Source organism: Pithys albifrons, chromosome 3 (genome assembly GCF_047495875.1).
Source record: "Pithys albifrons albifrons isolate INPA30051 chromosome 3, PitAlb_v1, whole genome shotgun sequence".
NCBI lineage: Eukaryota > Metazoa > Chordata > Aves > Passeriformes > Thamnophilidae > Pithys > Pithys albifrons.
In genome coordinates this window covers 48,564,363-48,587,415 of record NC_092460.1, presented here as the reverse complement: position 1 = coordinate 48,587,415, position 23,053 = coordinate 48,564,363, and the positions used below count along the sequence as shown (strand labels likewise).

The 23,053-nt window shown below is 46.4% G+C and overlaps 1 protein-coding gene across 2 annotated transcripts in view; it reads left to right on the top strand.

Annotated features, from left to right (window-relative positions):
• The window catches only part of CACNG2 (calcium voltage-gated channel auxiliary subunit gamma 2), a 69,237-nt gene extending 46,184 nt beyond the window's left edge, over positions 1–23,053 (top strand). For both annotated transcript variants that reach the window (XM_071551691.1, XM_071551693.1), the window contains 3 exons: positions 18,047–18,130; positions 21,782–21,922; positions 22,435–23,053. In XM_071551691.1, the coding sequence (XP_071407792.1) occupies positions 18,047–18,130; positions 21,782–21,922; positions 22,435–22,970 (761 nt within the window). In that variant the 3' untranslated portion in view covers positions 22,971–23,053. The remainder of the gene's footprint in view (positions 1–18,046; positions 18,131–21,781; positions 21,923–22,434) is intronic.

The following is a 23,053-nucleotide window of genomic DNA, read 5'->3' as shown; positions in this document are numbered from 1 at the left end:
TGTTATGGACACCAGAACTGTATGCAGTATTCCAGGTGGGGCTCACAAGAGTAGAGTAGAGGGGCAGAATCACCTCCCTTGACCTTTTGGCCACATTCATTTTGATTCAGCCCAGGACTCCATAGGCTTTCTGGGCTGCAAGTACTTACATTGAGTTTTTCATCAACCATCATATAACATATGAAGAATAGGTTTCAAAAAGGGACAGGAAAGTAATATGGATTATTTGAAGCATTTTAGATTAAGAGAAACTATTCTTCCTGCAGAGGAGCTAACTGAGAAAAACTGATACAAATTCAGAAACTTTCTTAGGCAAGAGAGGCTGCAGGTAAGAAGGGACAAGCCAATGCAGTTATAAAAGATGTTTGTATTTGAGGACTATTGACATTAAAGGGGTTGGTAGAGCTTACAGAAATTTTTTTACTGAAACACATTTTTTTCTGTGAATGTCAGTTTGTTGAAGCTGACAGTTTGCAGGAAAATACTTCCTAGTCTCAGTGGAAAAGTTTGCTTAGATCTGAGATGAGATCACTACTCAGAAGAAGAAAAAGAGAAGAGGCACTCAGAAGAATGAAATAATTAACTAATCCAGAATACAAGAAATCCAGGGTGAAGTCTTTGCTGAGTGAAAAGAATTTTGAACCAGTTTATGTCATTTCAATATTAAGCCTAGCTGCAAGACCACCACTTCTTCTAGGGCAGGGATGTTTTCTCCCTTCCTTATAGAAAAAAACCCCCACACTGAGGAGGTATGAACGGGTGAGTTACTCTGAAACTTCTAAAATACCCTGATGCTTTGCACCATGACATCTCTCCACCACTTAAGGCAGACAGAAGACCCTGAAGCAGCAGTATCCTCATGAATGGAGGTCTCTGGCTCTGATGTCAGAAGTAATGAGTTCTTTGTGATCTTGATCAGATGGTATACAACTACATTTTCATAGGCACTAAGTTCTCTGTGCCTCAGCTGAGATATTTTGCACCCACTGTTCTATTCTGTAGTGTTCAAAGGTGCTCAAGACCTAGTGCTCCCTTTCAAGTCCTACAGCAAAGCAATTAGGTTAAGTTATTTCAGACTGGGTTCCCAGAAATGAAGATGCATAAAATGAATGAACACATGAAAATATTGGCCCTAATATCTCTGTGACTCAGCTTTTCTGTCTCTACAATGGAGAAAACAACACTTACTGATATTGCAAAATGCTTTGAGCTCTAGGAGTGAAAACCAGTATAAATGTTAAGTATGATCATAATCTTTATTAGAAAAAATTATTTAAAGGATCTTTTATCCCTGGGGAAGGGATCCCAGCACAAAAGAGGCATCCCTGTCCGAAGAACCACTTGAAAGTTGAGCAGTTGCTAAGAAACGAGAGTACCTTCATCACAATGAATACCTCGAGACGAATGGAGTGGGCAACCATTTCACAAGGCTGCCACGAGGTAAAAAAGAAATGGGACCAGGCATCATTAGTAGAAAGGAGATCATTAGATTCCTGCACTACGGTCTGCATGAACCTACAGAGAAAATGGATGAGGACAGTCATGTAGGAGAGATAGGAGGGAGTGACTCTCTTAAGTGCTCTATGAAGAATAAGGAGGCTCTGGGTGCTTGTTAAGTGGAACAGCAGTGTCGATGGAGGAGCCTGAGGACACAGCAGATAATGGCTTCTTTTCAAAGGGCTGAGCAGAGTACCAGAAGCTATGGAATTACTGGAAACAGGAGTAAAGTAAAAAGACAGAGTAAGGCCTAAATGATGAGAAGTACCAGGGTCAAGAGAAGTAGTTGTTTTCTTGAGCATCTGAATTATGTCAGATGTTTCCAGGGCTGCAAAGAAAGTAGGAGGAAAGGTATGAGAATGGCTCAGGAAAGGGGAGTGTTCAGTCTAAATGAGATAAATCAGGGAAATCTGTGATTGAAAGATGAAAAAGTATAGTGTATCTGCTTGGAAAAGGGCTAGGAGGTGAGAACACAGGTGTGCTGGGAATAACAGCAGTGTCAGAGAAACAGGGAGTAAGGCCTAATACAGCTTGAGAAACAAAGAAGGGTTAGGAACAAAACAATCCTTAATAAAATGCCTTGTCTCCTAGTGTATATGGAGCAGGGATTCATACTGCTGTTCCTGAAAGTATAACCCAAATGATTGAAAATCAGAGGCTTGATAAAGCATCCTGAAGAAGATCTTGAAGAGGTGAATTTTGTTTGCTTTTGGGCTTGATTTTTAATGCAGATGGTGTTGGACAGAAATGGAGATTAGCACAGCACTGCAGGTACTGCCATAATGGACTGAGAGATGAATGGAAGGAGCCAGTCAAACTGCAGATGAGTACAAATAAGCACAACAAGACAATGATTGAAGGGAATCAAAGGTTTAGTGTAATCCTGAGATGAAGAGACAACAGGAATTGGTGTAAGTTAAGCAAGACAGCAGTGGGGAGAGAGGGAAAAGTTGAGTTCCTAAGTACAGAGTCACAGAGATCAGGAAATGGAAGTCAAGAAATTGCATGCCAGTTGGGAAAGTGGGAGAATAAAGAGGAAGGGGCAGCACAAAGAAAGTCACCAGAGCTGGAGCAATAAATTAAAGACTGTAAGAAGTCTGAAAGATCATGGAAGGTAAGAAAATAGAAGAAATTCATATGTAGAATATTGCTTCAGGAGTGAAAGGAGACATGACCTGCTAAAAAAAAATTTACATAGGATCTACTCAAGGTTTCAGAGATGGGAGATAGAACTTCCCTTAGAAGAAACCATGGAAACGGAAATGTTCCTTCCTTATTCTGGCAGTTCTGTCCTGCAGAAGCCACCCTTGATAAAATGTGACCTAGGGAAGATGCAGTAAAAAACAGAGATGGTGGTATTGATCTTCTTTGAAACCTGCAGAGTGTGGGAAATACTCTACTGCTGGGATTATCCCCTTAATCCACTTTTGCAGCAGCCTCGAGTTTGGAGGCAATCCCTCTGCTTTCCTCTCTGTAGAAATGCTCTGCACCCTACAACCTGTGGGCTGCAATGGCAGATCCCCAGTCCCTCAATGACTTATTCTGCTGCTGCTGTGGTGCCCATCCCACCGCTCTTGGACAGCCCTGTCCCTGTGACTGCCTCCCCTTACGAGTTAACGCTCCTGATGAGTGGCTGATTGATTAGACAAAAGCAATATAGAGAAAATGCTTTATCAAGCTATTTAGACCAGATCACGAAAGCACAAACCCACTCAATTCTCAGAGCCAGAGAGGCCCAGCAGGACTAGACGGAAGGCTTAATGCTTGCACTAAAACACCTAGCATGCAGCAGCTACATTATTTTTTCCATACCTGCTGCTCCACTTGTGTCATTCCTTTGAATCCCTGTGCTGACTTTCAGCCTCCTTCTACATCAAAGTTCAGTTCCTAATTTCAGCTTCAAGGCCTCACGTGGCTCTGTTGGAGCTTGCTCCTTCCTTCCTCTCCCATCCTTCTTGGTGCTCACTCAGCACATCTGCCCCTCCCCGACACCCCTCCATCACCCTGCAGCAATGAGTCTGCTCCTCCTCTCCTGCTGTCCTCTCTCCTCCTTCCACTCTATAACCTTATTTACCTCCCTTGTACCTGCCCTCAGGACTCATTTGCTGCAGTTAGTTTTCCTGCATTAATGACTTCCACTTCTCCTATGCCCTTGGCAAGCTTTGCCCCTTCCAACTATTAAATCTGTTTACTATATTACATCTTTAGAATGAGGAATGATTCAGAGATACCCAGCTAAAGCCAGGAGCAAACAAGACATGAATATGCCATAACTCAGCCTGTGACCTTTCTCAGGCACTTCCTTCCCTCATTCCATCCTAAATGTCTCAGGCCTAATCTTGTCCCCAATGCTTTCCCAATGACATCACCAGAAGCAGGGTCCAGGCCTTCCAGCTGCTGCCTGACAGCTGCTAAGAGCCTCTTCCGAAAATCTGAGCATCCTCACTTGCTAATGCCCCAAAGACTGGAGTCGTTGTGTTATAAAATCCTGGGCAAAAAATTCTGCCTGTTTAGCTGCCAGTAAAATGTTGTGTACACGTGATGGCATGTGGAAATACATAATAATGCCTAACTCTAAGAGAAGACAGCATTATCAGGGAAAGACTTACCCCTCCCACTCACCCCTTGTCTATCTGTTTCTTTCCCGTTGTCAAAATTTAGCATCCTCCACTGAGAGACTCAGTTTTGCTCTGATGCTTGGAAGGCATCCAGTCCCAGCTCACTCGCTTCCCCTGCCAGTCTCCACAGGTATTCTGTTGGCTTCCAGCTAGTGAAGAAATGCTCTCTCTTCCCCACCCCCCACGGAAGACTCTCTGAGTGCTGGGATTGTTACAGGATCCCGGAGTTAGGCAAAGTCATTCATTCTTGCTCTGATGTATTAATCACCTCTGCTCCGCAGCGCACCGTGAAGTGCACTACAGGAAAAGAGGAGCCCTTCAGTAGGAGTGGAAGGCAGCCCTGAAGAGGCATTTACACAATCCATTTGTTATGTCAGGTCAGAGAGGAAATGAGTGGAAAACCTGTACAGTTTTGGTTCTAGCTTGGCCAAAACTCATTTAGACGTTTACTAAAAGGGCCTCCAGGAGAGATAGTTTGGACCAGAGAGTCATACATAGACCAAATTCCATGTTTTAGGTTGACATGACTCTAGCATTGGCTGAGTAAAACCAAGGCTACCACCTTCCAAGGCTGTGCTGATCAAGAGGTCTTGCTGCACAAGAGATCTCAGAGGTGAGTTCCAATGATACAAACTGATAGACTGACAGGTGGCACCTGGGAGTAGAGTTAAAGGGACAAGTTGTTCCCCAGGCTTCCTTCAGCAGCCACAGCAGTCCCAGCAGGACCCAAAGAGAAGCTACAAACATATGCTAAGTAAGGTGAGTGGTAGCTGACATGAAGTCAAGTAGATGTAGAGAGTAGGCTGGAAAAACAAGAACTACTTCTCTGTGCCACAGAAGCCTGGATTTACAAAGCTTCCTGTTCTACACTGGGGTGAGTCAAAGACAGTTTTTAAAGCCCTTTTTTTTATACCAAAACCATTAGCTAGATGCACTGAAATTGTTAGTAAGCCAATAGTTCAGGTATTCACTTTATTCCCCTAGGATTCAGGTGATAAGGTCAAAGTCTTTGTATCTGAGAAATTTTCATTGAAAAATGCTGACCAACTTCAAGAAAGACTTTCAGCAGTGGCTGTGGCACAGGCAAAAAGAAAAGGGATTTACTCATGGAGAGACAAACACACAGCAAGGCTGAGATGCTGCCTTTCTTTGATCTTGGCACATTCCTTGTCTGGCAACTGAGTTCAAAGGTAAGAGAATGAGGTTAAGATCTAGGATACAGCACAACGTGTGTTGTAACTTCACAGACTGCAGCAGCTACAGCAGTAAATTAGAAACTGAGGAAAATATTCCGGTGGAGAACTGGTAATTTTTTCAAAAGAAAAGTAGGCAAATATGAAGGGGATTTGGGTTTTGGCAGTCTTTAGGAAGCAAGGTCTTGTTTTATGGACTTTAAAGCAGGGAAGTTTCTGTTCTGAGACCACGTGTGGTACAGGTAGAGAGGTACAGAGGTAAGGCTGGATGTGAGAAGTTCTGATGGTCTTGTCTCCAGGTAATACAATCCAGGCCATAAGGGTGACTTGGTGCCTGCTTGGACATGATTCAAACCCTTGAAACAGCCTTTCACATTTCTAACTGAGCGTAACTGGACCAGATCACTTTAGAAATAATATTCCTGAGTCTAGAATTGTGAGTAAATATTATCACATTGTGAACAGCCTCCTCCCCAGGATCCAAGAGTAAAGTAATGTGGTAGAGTAGCTGAAAATGCTTCAAAGATTAGCCTTAGCACATAACTCACACCTGCAGACTCTTCTGTAATAAATTAGTGTGCTCAATGGATGAAAAAATATTGGTGGAGAAGTACGTCTTGCAGTCAAGCTTCAAAGGGTTATTATGACTGAGCAGCAGTATTTGCTCCCTTGTATGCCTTCTCTGGCTGTGCCACAGGTAGTTCCACACTCCTGCTTTGCAGTCCCCCCCTTCAACCTTCCTTTTCCAAATCATCCTTCCCTCACTGACCTGCACTCATTTTTCTTGCAGGCATCATCCCTATAAATCAGTTACACCTTTCCCCTCTATGCTTCTGTTTTTAAAAGCCAGCATAAACTAACAGGATGCACTTGTGCACACAACCGTAAATGTCTCATGATCCTGTGCTGCTATAAACTTTCCTTTTCCAAACACCCTGCTGGCACTGTTTGCTTGTTAAATAAGCCCAGTGCTGTGCTTAAGTCTAACTTTTGTTGTAAGAGCTTGAAGAGAGGGCCAAGTGACTTTGTTTCCTTGTAAATCACTGGGGTACTTGCAACCCTGAGGAAATAATAATAAAATTATTAATGTTCTAATAGTCGCCTCTAAAAGCTAACAGCACTCACAAGGCTTGGCATTTGTTTTTTGCTCAGCTGCATAAAAAGGGACCTAAAATCAATCTGTGCAATGTCTACTTTAACACCCAGTGTTTGATGTGGATTATGAGCAAAGCAGCAAGTTGAGAACAGCAGCAGCTCATTTGGAGGCTTTGGGAGGCACAGCATAGCTGTGCTAACACAATTTCATCAGGCTGAGGTGGGCCAGCAACCATGTGCAGCCCTGTGGGATATAGGCTGTGTTTACCAACATTTTCTGAACTCCAGTGACTCAAGTGAAAAATAAGTATGATGTGTGTAACAAAGCAAACTCTGTGTCCTGATTCTTTTAGCACAGAGAGCAATGCTTTCCTACAGCTTTCACAGTTGTTACCCTGGGTATTTGCCTTGCTGCCAATTGCAGCAAAATAATCACAAGGAGTTATTAGCCTAAAATTTTTTTGAACCCATACATGTAATCCAGACAACTCTTCAAATCCCAAATCCTAGCATAGCTGGGAAATGCAAGAAACAATTATTAATCCATGTTTGGATTCAGCAATCAGGCTGATTGGCAAGGACTGCAATGTAGGCTGTCTCCATGCTGGAGACATTGCTGAAGCAGGGAACTCCTCTTTCTGGGATGGCTGGGGACCACTGGCTTCCCCCTCAGCTGTTTGTAGGAAAGGGCTTGTTGCACATCAGGCCACTCATCTGGTCTTCCTGCCTCGTCTTCTCTCCAATTTCTTATTCTTTATTGCTTAGGGACATTTGAGAGGCTTTGGATAGTTTTGTGAGTGGGATCCAGGTCAGGAGTGGATTTACCAGAGGTGAACATCCTAAAGAGCTTCGGTACACTCACATTCCCCTCATTCCAGGGTGTTCCCCAGAGCACAGCAGAGGCTCCACTCTGGGTCGGGCTTCTCCTGAAACACCAGTGCTGCAGGGCAAGATACAGTGGCTGCCAGAGGAAATTGCAAAATTGGAAAGCCCTGACCTTTTCCTCGGGGCTTTAATTTTCTGATTTGTAAGTGGTGTGTTTCAGGGCACAAAGGACACAGTGCAGAAAAGCTCCATGAGTGCATGGCCCTGCACGTTGCAGCTCAACCTGAAGCACTGCTGTCAGCAGGGCTTTCTGCCAAGGAAATCCTATGCCCGGTTCCCTCCTGACCATCTCTGGTGGGCTGCCTGAAGGGATAGCAAAAATCCCAGGACACTTTCTGAACAGAGTGAGGGATAACCAATATTCCCTGCCTGGGCAAAGCTGCCTCCATTCTCCAAGGGCAGGAGAGTGTGAGCTCAGTGAGCACGTAATGGCTGCCACACTCATCTGCAGAGCCACCGCGCTGGGGGATCTTTCTCAGTGTTGCATGAAGGGCTTTGGGTTCCCTGGGGTAAAAGAGTACTAGAGAAAACCCAGACCTTCCCTAGTTCCATTTCCTCACCTAAAATAGACTTTATATTCATTTCCTAGACTGAAATAGCCAAAACAGGTTGTGAATCCCCAGTGGAGACACTCACTCCAACTCAGGCAACAGCGATGGACCACCCATTCTCACCTAGAGATTTTTAAAGAAAGCAAATGGTGCCCACCTTCCCAGTCCTTTTCCCAGAGGAAGGTGGCACAATGAAGTGAAAGGTCCCCAGGACCACTGGGGCAGGGTGCCATTTTCCATGAGAGGCAAACTGAAGATATTCCACACTACTACTCCCCAATATTTCTACTGCTGGAAGTCAATTTTATTACAGATTTCACAATTCCTGCTGCAGGCTGACAATGATGTGGAGAAGAACACAGGAGACTGGCCGATACCGCCAACTTGCTAAACACTTGTGATGGGGGCCTCTCCCTTCCTCCCTGTGTCTGAGCCTTGGAAGATAAGGGGGAGGAGAGCTTAAGTGGCATGGAAGAGGGAGGATGGATTGAAAGCTGCCTCTGTCATTGACTTGTTCCATTCTTTGGGTTATCTCCCTGGAGTTCTCGGGTATTTTTATTATTAATAACTAATAATAATTCTATATAGTGCTTTGCATCCTGAAGGACCCTAAAGAACACCACATACTTCATGAGCTAATTACCAGCTGCAAGCCTAATTTCTCTCTTGTTTGTGGCCATAACTGCTGAAGGAGTAGCTCAGAGTCACACTAGATTTACACCAGTTTAACTGAGGACAGCATCTCCCTATAGATCCAGCTGGATATGTCAGAGACAAATGCATTGTGGAGCTGGAGATGAAAGATTTGAAGTGCCTTTCTCCTCCTTTATAATTTAAAAATGACTAAGGAAATTGCATTCAAAGAGCCTTGCAAACACAGCATTACAGTTGCAAGATTCAAGATATGGAGTTTGGGAATTGTCAAGCCCAAGTCCCCACTGAGTTAGAGGTTCAGCTTGTATCTGAACCAAGGCATGCACAGCTCATGGCTCTGTCCCAGGGTGCGCAGGACACTTTTCACCATGCAAGGAGGCCTGTTTTACCCTCTTTTCTTGCCTGTTAAATCTGTGCCTGTGCACAGTTAATCCCAATGACTGCTAGAGTTTCAGTCTTGTCACTGACCCAAAACATGACCTACTGTACAAGGTGAGCCTGGCTCTGTCCTCTGATGCACTCATAGATCAGCAACACAGTTACATCTGGGCAGAAAAATGCAACCCAACAGGATGAACTAAATTACAAATTTTCTAGCTTGTGGTTTTCCTCTGCGTACTTCTGAGGAGAGATTAATCCATCTGAGCTTTGGGTCTTTGAATCCAAGTTTGAGATAGTTCAGTCCTTATGTCCTCCTCCAGCTAGGATGTTGTTTACATGCTCTGATTTCTCAGAGTTTGATGTTGTAACCCTATATGCAAAACCTGTCCTAGTTACAGTATTGTTGCTCTGATAGAGAAACGGGGAAAAAAAAAAAAAAAAAAAAAACAAAAGAAAAGCAACAGCTCTTAAATACTCCTTCCATCCCATCCACCCGTTTCCCTCCAGGCTTACATTAGCATCTCACTTCCTCTAACATCTGGATGAGCAGCCGTGGATTGGGATTGCCTGTGGTAGCTATGGAACATGTCCTCTCCTCCCACACCTTATGCACATCAGTTCTCTCTCACTGCAGATAATTGCATCACCCTCCCTGTCAGTTGGCTCACAGTTGTAGTGTCACATTTGACTCGTTACACACACACACACACACACACAAAGAAATATTCTCGCTACAAATTGACAGATTTTTTAATAAATCCATGATAATATCTCAGTTTCTTTCACTTGCCCTTTCTATTTTGCTTGGACTTTTCTCCATGTTCTCGTCAACTTCTGCCTTCATTTCTTCAACCTCCTCTACAGCAGCTCCAGCACTTAAACTGCGTGCTTGGAGTTTGAAACCCAACATCATGCTACAACATCTGAGCACAACTATTCACAAGCCCTTTTCTCAGTTCTTTTTCTGGTTTCCAGCTCATTTAAAATCTAGTTCTGTCTCTTCTTGCAAGGCAAAGGCAGTAGCTTTTACTGACTCAGCTAATATACCTTGAAAACTTTGCAACAGGGCTTTGTATGCCAGAAAGTTCATGTTTTTCCTATCTAGAGCAATGCTAGTCACTCTGACAACTGTAGAAATACTTTCTGTCCACTCTGATGAGGAATCAGAGATATTGTCAATGCTTTACTCATTCACTGAATCACAAAGGAACACATAATTTACAAAAAAAACCAAATTATTTCACTGATAAATGAATTAAATCATAACATGCATTTGTTACATATGCATATATAAAACTATTTTCAATTCTAGAATGCCAGCATTGAAGGAAAATGAGATAAACAGGTGATTAGGAGGACCGCAGTTATCCACAGCTTTAGATAATTTAGATAAGCCTAATACATTTTTGTGTTTAGAATTATTTTCAGAAGAAATTCAGCTCAGGTTTGATTCTGGCCAAGTCTAGAAGACAGAGGCAATTGTTTACTGTGGGAGACATTTGTACTGGATGTCTGCAAAAATGATTTTTGAATGATTTTTTCATTGTTATGTTGAGGTTTTCCATTTGTGACTTGGTCAGATGTCTAGCAGGCTCTGAAATCCAGCCACCCGCACTGATTCAGCTTGTAAAACTCAAATGTGCTGGATTTGTGTTTGCACCAAAATGCATTCAAGAGCCTGTGTCCAATTTTCCCAGCCAATCTCACTCTCTGCCTGTGACAAAGCAAGGGAAATTTCAAGTGACAGCGAGGATATTTTTGAAAGTTACAACCCTATAAAAAGAGGGTGTTTATATATAAATTGAAATCTTCATATAATCTTAATAAAAGGTTTTGCTACCACTGCATCTCCACTCACGTCCATGGAATAGCTGTAGCCAGCTCTGAGGCAGTCTATCGGCTACTTAGCTGCAGCCAGACTGAGCGGGATGGGAAGGAGAGGAGGCTGCTGCCTCCAAGGAAAAATGCAAAGTGGATCAAGGCTGACAGCAGCACAGCGTCCGGCCATAACGCAGCGTGGGCCACGCTGGCTGCCGCAGCAGAGCACTGCAGGGGACCGTGCGGGCAACACCAGCATATGATGGGACTCTTCTGCACTCCCACACCCCTGGGGCTCCACGGCAGGGACGTGAGCCACCTCCAGCAGCACATGTTGCCTTTGCACTGAAAGGGTGGTTAAGCATCAGAACAGGCTACCCAGGGAGGTGGTGGAGTCACCACCCCTGGAAGTGTTCAAGAAATGACTGGATGTGGCACTTAGTGCTAAGGTTTAGTTGTCATGGTGGTAATGGGTCAAAGGCTGGACTTGATGATCTTGGAGGTCTTTTCCAGCCTTAATGATTCTATGATTCTTCTGTCATCAGCCCCCTTTCCTTCACCAGGTGATTGTCAGGGATGGCTGCAGGGAGTAAGTATGGAGAAAACTGAAAAGGCAGAGCAGGAGCATGGTATTGGCTTGGATGAGATTAACCTCCCTGGTGCTCACTGGCTGTTTTCTATACCCCTCTTCTTCTACCTCATCATCTCTTCCTCAGTGCTATCCCATACTGACTTCTCCCTCTTATTTCTCCCATCTGTGTCTGCATTTTTTTCTATTTATCAATCACCTCCTGAATAAAGTAATTTCTGCAGAACTGGTATGTTCTTATTGCTGTAGCTTTGGTCATTGATAATGTTCTGTGATAAACCTCTTCCCTCATGTTAATCAAGGCAGTGTTTGTACCATTTTTACTGCAACTCCTTTTATCATTTGATCCTTGGCAACAGCTGTAATAAACAGGACTATTAATAATAATGTGGGGGGAGCTGGTATAATGGTTCTACCTTATAGGCAGAGCAGGTATTCTTTCATAACTATAAGATCAATTTCTCTTTAGCACTAGTTCTTTTACAGGCTTCTTCAGCACAATATCTGAATGATTTCCAGTGCACATTAAGTGATGGGGCTTGATATCAGTCACATGCAGTTTGTTCTTTTATCCTCTCCCCAGGGAGAGAATTATGTATGCAACATACTGGTTATGTTGCTAGGGATTTGTTTGGCTTTTTTAACATATGGGCTGCTGCATGTTTTCATTGAAGAAGACCACATCAAAGCACATGCATTGCATTTGGATGGGAAGGTGATGAGATTTCTGATGGTCCATTGTTCCATTGGGATCTCTGCTATTGCCCCAGGCTCACCACGACAGACCCTATTTGCTGTCTCATTGAGCTTCACCTTATAATGGAAAGAACCTTTGTCCCTAATGAGAACTTCAAACTCTTCAGGCTTAAAATTATCCACCTGGATCAAAAGGTATTGCGACTGGCACAGGATCCTCTGCTGCTGTGTGGGGACAGAGCTGCAAGAACAGCAATGAATAAGCCCCAGAATGACCACCCCTTGTGCAGAGTGGCTACATTGGCTGGTTTGGCCCTACACCCTGTAACCTGTGTACTGAGGCACATGAAAAGACAGACTAATTTTTGTAAGGTGCTATCTACGGAGAGATTCTCCAAGAGGGATAATGAGCCCTTTTGAATGGCCAGTCTTTCTTTTGGGCACATCAGCACAGGTGGGTAAAAGCAGATGTCTACGAGCACTGTCTGTGCTCCCTGCCACTGTGCTTTTCATCAGCTCCAAATTGCCAAAAATGATAAGTGCTCTCGAGTCCTTCTCTTTTGGGAGAGAGGAGAGCAATCAAAATGCCTTCAAGGGCTTTTCCTGTGCTTTCTTTGGCACTTCATGAAACCTCATTCTTTCCTCTTGCAGTCATGTCAGGTTGGGCATTAACAACTCAGTGTCATCTGTCAATTTTTGACAGTGACAGCAGACCTCCTCTCCTGGTTTAGAAGCCTTTTGCCAATACATGTAAGAAAGACATGCCAGCAGTTTGCCACATAGCTGTGGAATTTGTCCTAGCCTAGAGGCTGGCTCTGAGCCTCACTTCACCACCTGCTACCGAAAAGGATCCTGCACAGAAACAGTCATGGAGCAGAAACAAATGTTGGTGTTTGTGTCTGACTACCTGCCCTTTGTGTGCATTTCTCACATGTCTTTTGTGGGTGGAAAGCAAATACAGTTCAATCTGCAACAAAGTTTACTCCTAAGGCAGAAATCACAAGTGGGAACTTGTGAGAGCTTTCATGTGTGTATAGCCTTCACGTAGAGAGAAGGTCACATCAAAAATGAATATGTTACATTTGAACTAGACAGTGGGGAGAATTACCTGGCCAAAATGATCCAGTGTCTGATCACTTTCATCTTTTAAATATAAATATTCTCAGGCTATTTCCCTGAGGCAAGCAAACACCACTATTCCCATTTTGAGTGAAAGAGGAGGGTTAAGTGACTTGCCTAAATTGATACAGGGAGTGTGCGGTGGAATGAGATACTGAATCTTTGGCCAACACTAAGCCATCTTTCTCAGCTTTTAGAGGCAACAGCTATATTCAGCCCCCTTTATTTATTTCTCTAGAAGGTATCATGCCAAAAGTTCTGCTAAATTAGAGAGTGAGACAGAAGAAAAGCTTTCAGTGGATTGCTTTTCTCCATAAATGGAAATATCACAAATCATTCTGGGAAAACAGGTCTTTCTGTTCTCATCCCTCTTTGTCTGCTTCTCTCCTTTTGGATGTCTTTTCCTCAGCCTCTGGCTCCCAGTTTTCAGATGTATGGTCCTGACCATTTAAAAGTGTTCCTACCCTGCAGGAAGGGAGTAGCTTTTCATTCTTTGGAACTTACTATTTTGTGATGGATTGCACTCTGCAGGCAAGCGAGACTTCTGAAAGAGACAGGGCTGCACAAAGCAGCACAAAAATAAACCAAATCACCAACAATACCGAGCCCGGTCCTCATCAGGGGTAACTTGGTCTGAGTCTCGCTGCAGCAAAGTTGAAGGCTGCCAGCTGTCCTGGATAGACAGCATGTTCCCAAACAATGACCTGGCCACACTGGAAGAGGACTCTCTAAGGGATGAAGGAGCAGTTGACATTGAATTTCATGCATCTTAGACATTCAGTCCCTCTTGGCAGTATGGTCAGTTGTCTCTGCTCTTAATAACCCAATTGGACTTCTGTCTTGGTCCAGGCACTGAGGGGGGATGCCTGTTGCACCAGTCCTAGGTCCTCCAGGCTGTGTTTTCCAAAGTTTGGTCAGGCAACAAGCAAACGGTAGTGATCTTGTCTAAAGACTCCCAGTAATACCCAGGGGATGTGGGGACTGCTCACAGGGGATTTTCCATGGACCTGGGCATCCCCAGCCTTTCTGTTCTGAAATAAGTCAGTGCTCCACCCTGCCTCCTTTGCAGCCTGCACACCCCCAAGCAGACTGTTCAGAGGTTGCCCACGCTGGTACACAAGGGAGAGGGAGGTGGCAGTGATGAATGAGAGACTGAGAAACAGGAGGAAGATCTGGTGGGTGGGCATGAGAAAGGATAAGGAGAAAGCCTGAACTGCTCTGGAAAAGCTACAGGGAGGAGGTGGAAGCATGTGGCTTAAGTTTCTCAGAGAAGAGCATGGGAGAAGTCAGAGAGCTCAACACATGTTTGTTTCAAGGTTCAGAGCATGAAACACCTTGAATCAGGAAGAATGAGAAGGGCAAAGTACAGAGGCAATGTGGCTCTTACTCCCTTGGGGGGCTCTCAGAACCCTACCTGCCATTCCAAACAATGATTTGCTCTTGCTCAGGCGTTCAGGAGTATTAACTACAGGGTGACACACAGCTCTTATCTTCCCTGGCTCCACAAACCACACGTGCAGCTCGGGGAAAGGCTGTTGTGTCAGACCTCAGCAGCATTGCTGAGCTGCTCCATTCCCCCTCCCCGCTTCCATCAGCACAGGTGCCAGGGAGGCTGCTGCACCATCTCAGCAGGCCACAGATGTCTGTCAGGGAATTGTCGAGTGACCTTGGCGCAAGAAGTGCCATCAAGGCCTTCCCCACACTGAGCAGGTTTCTGAACTGCTGCCATCCATCACTCACCTACTCCTTGCCCTCGCACAGCTGCTGGCACCAGTGCACCCACACCATGCCCTCTTTAACACATCCCCGTACAATACAAGGCTGTCACCCCCATTTTACAAGGTGGGACTCTGAGGCAGAGAGAAGTGGTTTTAACAGCATGCCTGTGGCAGAGCAAAGACTGAATCTTGTTCTCTTATATTCCCAGTTAGTGCATTAATGACCTAAATTCTGCATCCTTTCCCCATCCATCGCCCAGAGGAGGCATTGGAGGAGAGGGTGTGGTAGCATAAGCAAACAGTCAGCATTCAGAGCCACGGCGCTCTGTGCTGAGCACAGACTAAGCAGGGGCTAAAGTGGTACCAACATTGCCTTCATGAACCCCAGCAGGAATGAGTCAGGGAGGGAGATCAACCTGGCACAGCATATCAGCCTGCGAAGAAGGGCAGTTCCACAATGTCACAGCATTTTAACCAAGGCAAGGTTGGATACCCCAACGGCCAAGTACCTTGGTGAGGCAGATCAGCAAAGCCTTTGAGATACTCAGCACCATGAGCAGATTTACAAAGAGCCTGCATGTCCCCTCACCCTGCCAAAGCAGCTGAACCTCTAACTAGTTATCCCACACAAGTCCAGAAAAAAGTCACTCTGCACACGATGCAGTGTCTTCCCCAAACAGCTCAATCCTTTACATAGGAATTAATCAGGCTCAAATTCAGCAAGAAACAGAGTGGGGAAGAGGGAGAAAAAAGGAAGCAATGAAAGGATGGCACACGATGAGGAGGTTTCCAGATGCACTACCTCTTCATTGCCTGTCTGATTCCAACTGAGATGCTCCGGCTGTGTGCCAGGAGCATCACCTGGGACATGCATGCAGGCTCTGCCTGCTCCCCCAGCATGTATGGGCAGGAAGGACTCTGTGTTTGGGACCTACTGGGCAATGAGTTGAAATCTGAGGCTGGAGACCTCCCCAGTGCCCCAAAGAGTGCCAGTGTTCACGTGCACTGTACAGCAGTGACTGCAGCCAAAGGACCAGGATGATGAGCTGCTCATCTGTCACAGGGAGATGGCCCCAGGCAGTTAGGGGCAAGCAAAGGAAAGGACCCCCTTCATGCTGTATCTGCCAGCCTCACAGTTATTTTAGTGGGCAAGTAGCAGGGTGGAAGGGTGCCAAGGCAATTTGCTTGGCTATGAAGCTTTCCTTCCAGTAAAGCCATGGCTAAGAAGCAGAGACTTCTTGAACGAAGTAACTGGATTAGGATGGGTGATTAACAGCCTTCTTTCATAACCCACAGTTTCAACATGGGAATAGCATGTCAGAGGTACATGAACAGGCTTTGTTACTACTTTCTTCTCGTATTGCTTACCTCTTAATGCACAAACACACTCCTCTCTGCTCTCTCTAGCCTCTTCATGGAAGCTCTTTGAACTGGTAGTTAAAGGTGATAGGTACCTTGGAGGCATCAAACACAAGTGAACTGCATGCAGAAGAAGCCAAACTTGGAGGCTGACGTAGAGGAACACACCTATCTACAACTATTTGCTCAGCATTGACTTGCAAAGCATACCAAACATTGATCCAACAAGGCTTAGCCTCAAAAAGAAACGCAGGGAGAATCCTTTGAGCTTGGTCCTTCTTCCAGCTATTCACAAGTACCTGAAAGACCATCAAATTCATCTGGAATAAACCTTCCAAGACATGACTTAGGGACCTGACATGGTGCCTGCAGGTCTCAGTCTAGGTAGGGTTGCCCTGTAAGAACTCTGGGTTGCTCACAAGCAAACCTTCCCAGGGGCAACAACCACACGTGTGGTGACTTCATTGTCCCTTCACCCTACATACCCAGCTGATAGAGCAGCTGAGCTAAGGATCAGGGTGGAAGGAGGCTTTCCCAGGTCGCCACAGCATTCGTCACTCTCCAGACTCAGGCTCCAAATGCTTCTACTGAGGGATCAATCAGTCTGAGTCACTTTGGTGTTGACCTCTGGTGAGGAGGCCCAAGGGATCACCCACACACCTCATGCAGACACTGCATTCCTCCATTCTGGACAGACTGTGTCCATCAGTTCTGTGTTAGTGGCCAGTCAGTGCAAGTGTCCAGAGGGAAATGGAACAGAAAGTAGGAGAAAAAGTTTGGTGGAACGCCGGGAGGTATGCTGAAATTGTCTTTCAAGTGGTCATCCCATTACAAGCCTGAACAACCTGGTCATTTAAGATACTAATCAGCTAGGGATCATGATGTAAATTATAATGTGGCTAGAACAGTACCACCCTGATGTCAAGGGGAGATATGAGTGCTGAAAGTAAGAATCTGGTAGACATCTCAGATAACAAAATATCTGGAAGATGTCACTGACTTCCTGCTGGGATGGCCTTGTTGGCCATGGAGTGTGTGAAAAAGGATGACACATGATTAAAGTTAGCAGAAGGCTCTGAATGTACACCAGCCTGATGGAACTGAGTGTGTCCAGCCCAGCTTCCCTCACGTATGGTGGAAGATATTTGTCCCCCAATGCAAAGGGTGTTTTGCTGCTGAGCTGCATAGGCACACCCCCATCAAGCTTCTTGTAACCTTAGTCAGTGATAAGACACAAGAGGAGGCCTGACAAAGGTATGCAAAAACAAGCAGTCATGTGGAGAAAGTAGATTAAGAACCTTTGTTCTCTCACCACACCAGTACAAAAGGATGTATCCTGCCCATGAAATGAAAAGGCAGCAAATTCACAGCTGAGAGATACAAACACTTTATACCCAAAGCTGATCACCCTGCTGTGCACAGCACTGCTGGGATCCACCAAGGCCACGCCAGGTGAAATACAAACATCCACAGTTACAGTCAATGCTGAGGGAAGAAACTTGACACTTGTACTTCACAGTATGACCCAGACTCTGGTTCCTTTTCCCATCTCACCTCCCTCAGAGGTGGGCAATGCTCTCCTGCCTGTCCACAGCAGGAGTCACAGCAATTCTGGTGCTCTCCTCTGTTGAGTGAGAGGTGGTAGACTAGGTGGGTGTCAGGCTGGATCCAGAGAGCAAACCCCATATTCCTGTGTGAATAAGAAGGAGACACGTGTGAATGTGCGACAAGAGGACCAGGGGCATCCACACACAAGTGGGCATGCTGCCTGGAAGGAAGGCAGGGTGGGCACAAAGGGTGACAGAGAGGGCAGCTGTTCCTGCAAGGCAGGTTTTGGTGTTCTCATTTGTTCTTTTTTTTTCTTGTTCCCTAGGGAATTTTAAAGGTCTGTGTAAGCAAATCGATCACTTCCCTGAGGATGCAGATTATGAAGCCGATACAGCAGAATATTTCCTCCGTAAGTCCACAGGCTCTTCTTGCAATGGCTCATAGGTGCTAGTGTCAGGCGCCTTTTGTTTTCTGAAGATAGGGTGGTGGAGGTGCTGGGACCTGTGAGGCTCAGCAGGACAGAGGAGGCAACCCCAGAGTCTTTTCACCTGCTAAAATGGCTCCACACTCACCTCCCTGGGGCCCTGCACATGAGACAGTGGAAGTTTCAAACTCAGTGACAACCAGTGGCATTTTTTTATTAGCAGCAATTAATTGTGGTATAAATTCAGATTCTTAATTCAAATTCATTGAAAAACTCCTGAATGGGCATAAGCTCAGACTGGACTAGCTGGGCCAATGTGTGTGAGAGTGTGCATGTCCTCCTAAAGCAGAGGAAGTTTATATTTCCCTATCTGATACTCCAGTGGCATCAGACTCAAGAAATTGGCTGGATTGTGTCTGAGGAGCACCTATTGCTGTCTTCACCTTTCACCGAACACCACTTCCCTGCAGAGGTTGCAGTTCTGACCTTTGCTGGTTTAAGTGATTTCAGTGATGGCAGTAGGAAGCAGGAATAAGGACAGTTGGAGTCCTTTGAAGAAAAGACCTGGTGCTCACCCAGAGTCCCTAGGAGAGGGGCATATCTGTAAGGAAGCCTAACCTGAGCTCCAAGTCCAGCCTGAGATGTGCGAGTGAAGTTCACACTGCTTTGCACAGTGGCATCCTGGTCTGCAGGGCAGATCCACATCATGCATTGTGCTCCCTGGTTGCCCTCTCCAGCCAGAATTTCCACCCACCCCAGAAGCAGGAGCTTACTCTTCCTTTAGCACAGCTGAACAGGGAACACTCCTCCTCTTAGGTCCTTACCTTGCTATCCTGTCCTCTCTTCACAAGTCCAGTGTCCTTTGATATCACAAGAGCTTCTCCCTTCAGAAATCTGAGATAAGTGCTTTTGACCTCCCAAGGTTAAGTGTCAAAGGCTTCCAAAGACCGGGAGTCTTTCAGAATAGCGCCTTATCATCTGGGCGTGCTCCAAACCAGATGTGGAGACCCAGCCCTGCAGCAGGGAGGAGAGAGATAATTTAGGATCTGTGAGGCTCATTTGTATGTGAAAAGAGGCAGATCTTATGATGCTTTCTCTTGGTTTGTCAAACAGTTCTCCATCCACTGTAAATTGTAAATAATCTAGGGAGATTGCTTCTTTCAGCTGCCTTTCTGCAGCACCAGTCTCTTAATTGCTGCATGGCCCCTGCACAACAGAGCTGAAGACAGGGGTTTGATCCAGTTTGGCAAAGAGACTGCAGAGGCTGCCTCCGAGGGTAAACCAGCCCTTGCAGAGCTGTTTGTGAGCGAGGAAGCTGCTTGCAGTATCAGCTGCACTTCAGAAAAAATTGTTGGGGGAAGGGGCCAAACATCTCAAGAAGGATGGATCTGTTCCTCGGAGGGAACAAGATCTGAAGACAAAAATTGGCCCAATGTCAGTATCTGACAGTGTCCCCAGGGTAGAGCCCTTTTTAAGAAAGAACCTGGTTCAAAGAGGGATTTGGCAAGTCAATAAAGGACTACTTGGGTCAATCCTGAGGGAAGTGGGATTTGTGCTGGCTTAGACCTGCCTGGAGAGGGACCCCACCAAACAAGCTTCTTCCCAGAACTTCTGCCAAGTTGAAGTCCCTGGGTACTCTGGATGGGCAATGCCTGGTGGCACTGGCAGGAACAGCTAGGAAGTTGTTTATTAGTATCAGACTAAGCAATTACCTCATTCAGAGGATCAGGACAATTATAGGGCAGTGTCCATGGCCTGGCTAGAAGGGCTTAGACTTTATTTCTGCCAGCCATCCACATAAGGTGTTTTAGGCTTTCTGAAATCAAATGCCTGTTGTCAGAAAGGAAGCAGAAGCATCCTTGCATTTTTTTGCTAGAAGACACAGATGATACAAGGGAGCATACAAGCACCATCCCCTTCTCTTTAGGCCACAGGCTCTGGATCCAGGAAGATTGGATGAGATTCTGCCCCTCTCTTGCTGCTGTGGTTCTCCTGAGGGGCTGAGCAAGGCTGTTGTCCTCCCCCATCACACAACACCCGCAGCTCCCCATGTCAGTTGGCAACTTGGTGTTCTCTCAACAGTTGTGAATTTTAGAATTAAGATGCAGATAGAACTGACATAGTCAGGATCAGGCTGCAGGACTGACCAACCATCCTTCTAGGAACCCTCTGAACAGTGGGTGTCTGCTTGATGTTTGCTTCCTGCCATTTAAATTTCCTGTTGTCAAATCCTCCCTTGAATTCCAGAAGCTATTAAGATGGTTATTATTGCTATCCTGTTCCCTGACACACAGCCAGGCAACAGAGGTTTCTTCCTGCCTTCTGCATTCCCCAATCACAAGCTGTGGGCTAAGTCCTGCTCAAAGAGCTGATTGCTTGTGTCTGGTAGGATCCAGATGCCAATGGGGCTTTTGAAGCAAAGTCTCTGTACCCTTAGGAAAAAGCCCTGTATTTGCTTCAGTAGGGTTCATTCTTGCAGGCAAGGAAGGATTAGCTTTCATACCCCCTTCCAGATATTTGCTCCAGAAGCAGAATTGAACCAACACGTCTGATACATTTTTTTATCAAGCAGGGCTTTATTTCACACTTTAACAGCTTCTTTTCTCTTGTGAAGGGAGGAGAGAAGGCCTTCCTAGTTAAAAAAATCTCACAAATATCTACAACACCAACGTAGGCAGACCACTGAACCACCCATGAGTGGTGTGTGTGTGTGTGCATGTATGTGGGGGGGTGTGTGCACACAGTCTTGGCCTTTCACTGTGTAAATACAAGCAAGCCCCCCCAGAAGTTTTCGGGTATGTTTTGCATATGCATATGAGCACATACGTGCATCTATGCCATCGCCCTCTGCTGGCTGAGCTCTTCCTCTATCGACGGATGGAGAGTGTGCGTGTGTGGAAGCTGGCACATCCAAACCCATCACTGCCCTTTGGAAGGAGCCCAGTCGTTTAATCACTAGGATAAGCCTCGCATTTCAGTGCACAGGGCTGGGACTTTTGCTTTTCAGTCCTTTCTGCAGCTGCAGAGCAGTGCACAGCACCAGGAGCTCCTCAGCAATAACAAAAAACCCCTCTCCTTGAGATGCTCATGCCCTTTCAGGAGGATTCGAGATTGAGCAGCTCTGCAGGAAGCATTTGGGTTGCTATTCTTTGAAGAGCAGGCTAGAGCGGCAGCGCCCCGCAGGAGTAGAAGCTGAATGGGGCCTCGACTCCCCCTCCAGCCCATAGTCCCCCTGAAAGCAGAGCAAAAGACAGTGTGAAGGGGAACAGACAGCACAGGCAGGCTTCCAGCTCAGCCACCACCAGCCCCACAGCCTCCTCTGCCTGCTCGTGTCAGGCCACCAATTCATGGCAGCAGCAGTGGCCAGGGCAGGGGAGAGTTGCTTCAGACCACACTTTTTTTCTGACACGGTTTGTTTCTCTCTCCCTCCCTCCATCCCTCAATGCCTTTATCTCTCCTAAAATTACTCCTCTACCGCACGTTGCCCTCTGTCTCTCCCCTTCACCCCCACCCACAAAACGTGGTCATGTGCCCCCATCCACTCACTCCTGGTGCTGTTTCCATGCCTCTGTTTCCGTTCTCTCACACCTGTGCTATTCCTTCTGCCCACTCCCCACCCCCATCTCTCCTCTGCAGGGGCTGTTAGAGCCTCTAGTATTTTCCCGATCCTGAGTGTGATTCTGCTTTTCATGGGTGGACTCTGCATTGCAGCCAGCGAGTTCTACAAAACCCGACACAACATCATCCTTAGTGCCGGCATCTTCTTCGTGTCTGCAGGTAAAGGGATGCACAGACCCTGATGTCCCAGACATGGGCTGCAGGGACTGGGGGGCTGCCCAGTCAGGGCATCTGCAAGGGTACAGTTGCCTAGGCAGAAGTGTGTGTATTTCCCAGCCTCGATGAGCCCTATTCAGGGTGAAAGCAGCCTCCCAAAGGATACTTCTCTACCGACCCTGCTCGCCTGGCAGAGGCAGAGGCAGGCAGCAGTGCCTTGCAGACAGGGGCTTTCCTACTGCTTGGGAGCTGATGGAGGGAGTTTTTCCCTACATCTGACATCTCTCAGGGACCAGCTGGGAGAACAGTCCAGGGATGCAGCAGGCACATGAGGAGGGTTTTGCCTGAGTGAGCTGCTGACCAGGAGGAAAGCTGCCGTCCAGGACGGGATGGGTGGCTGGGGACCCTCCCATCTCTGCCCCTCGGGGGCAGGATTTCAATGCCATAACCCCCCCCACTGCCATGTGTGACCCTCCTGACATCTCTTTCTCTCTCCCCCACTGGATGGCTTGTAGGTCTGAGTAATATAATTGGCATCATCGTATACATATCAGCCAACGCTGGAGACCCCTCCAAGAGTGACTCCAAGAAGAACAGCTACTCCTACGGCTGGTCCTTCTATTTCGGGGCCCTGTCCTTCATTATAGCCGAGATGGTGGGAGTGCTGGCTGTCCACATGTTCATAGACCGGCACAAACAGCTGCGCGCCAATGCTCGTGCCACGGACTACCTCCAGTCCTCCGCCATCACCCGCATCCCCAGCTACCGGTACCGCTATCAGAGACGCAGTCGCTCCAGCTCCCGCTCCACTGAGCCTTCACACTCCAGGGATGCCTCTCCTGTCGGGATCAAAGGGTTCAACACCCTCCCATCAACAGAGATCTCGATGTACACCCTCACCAGGGACCCACTGAAGGCAAGCACCACCCCCACCGCCACCTACAACTCTGACAGGGATAACAGTTTCCTCCAGGTTCACAACTGTATCCAGAAAGAGAACAAGGACTCTATCCACACCAACACAGCCAACCGCCGGACCACCCCGGTATGAAGCTGCCACCAGGAGCTGAAAATGGGGCAAGAATGGGCAGGAGGAGACGGGGTGGGCTGAAGGGTGGGGAGGGTGGAAGGGGG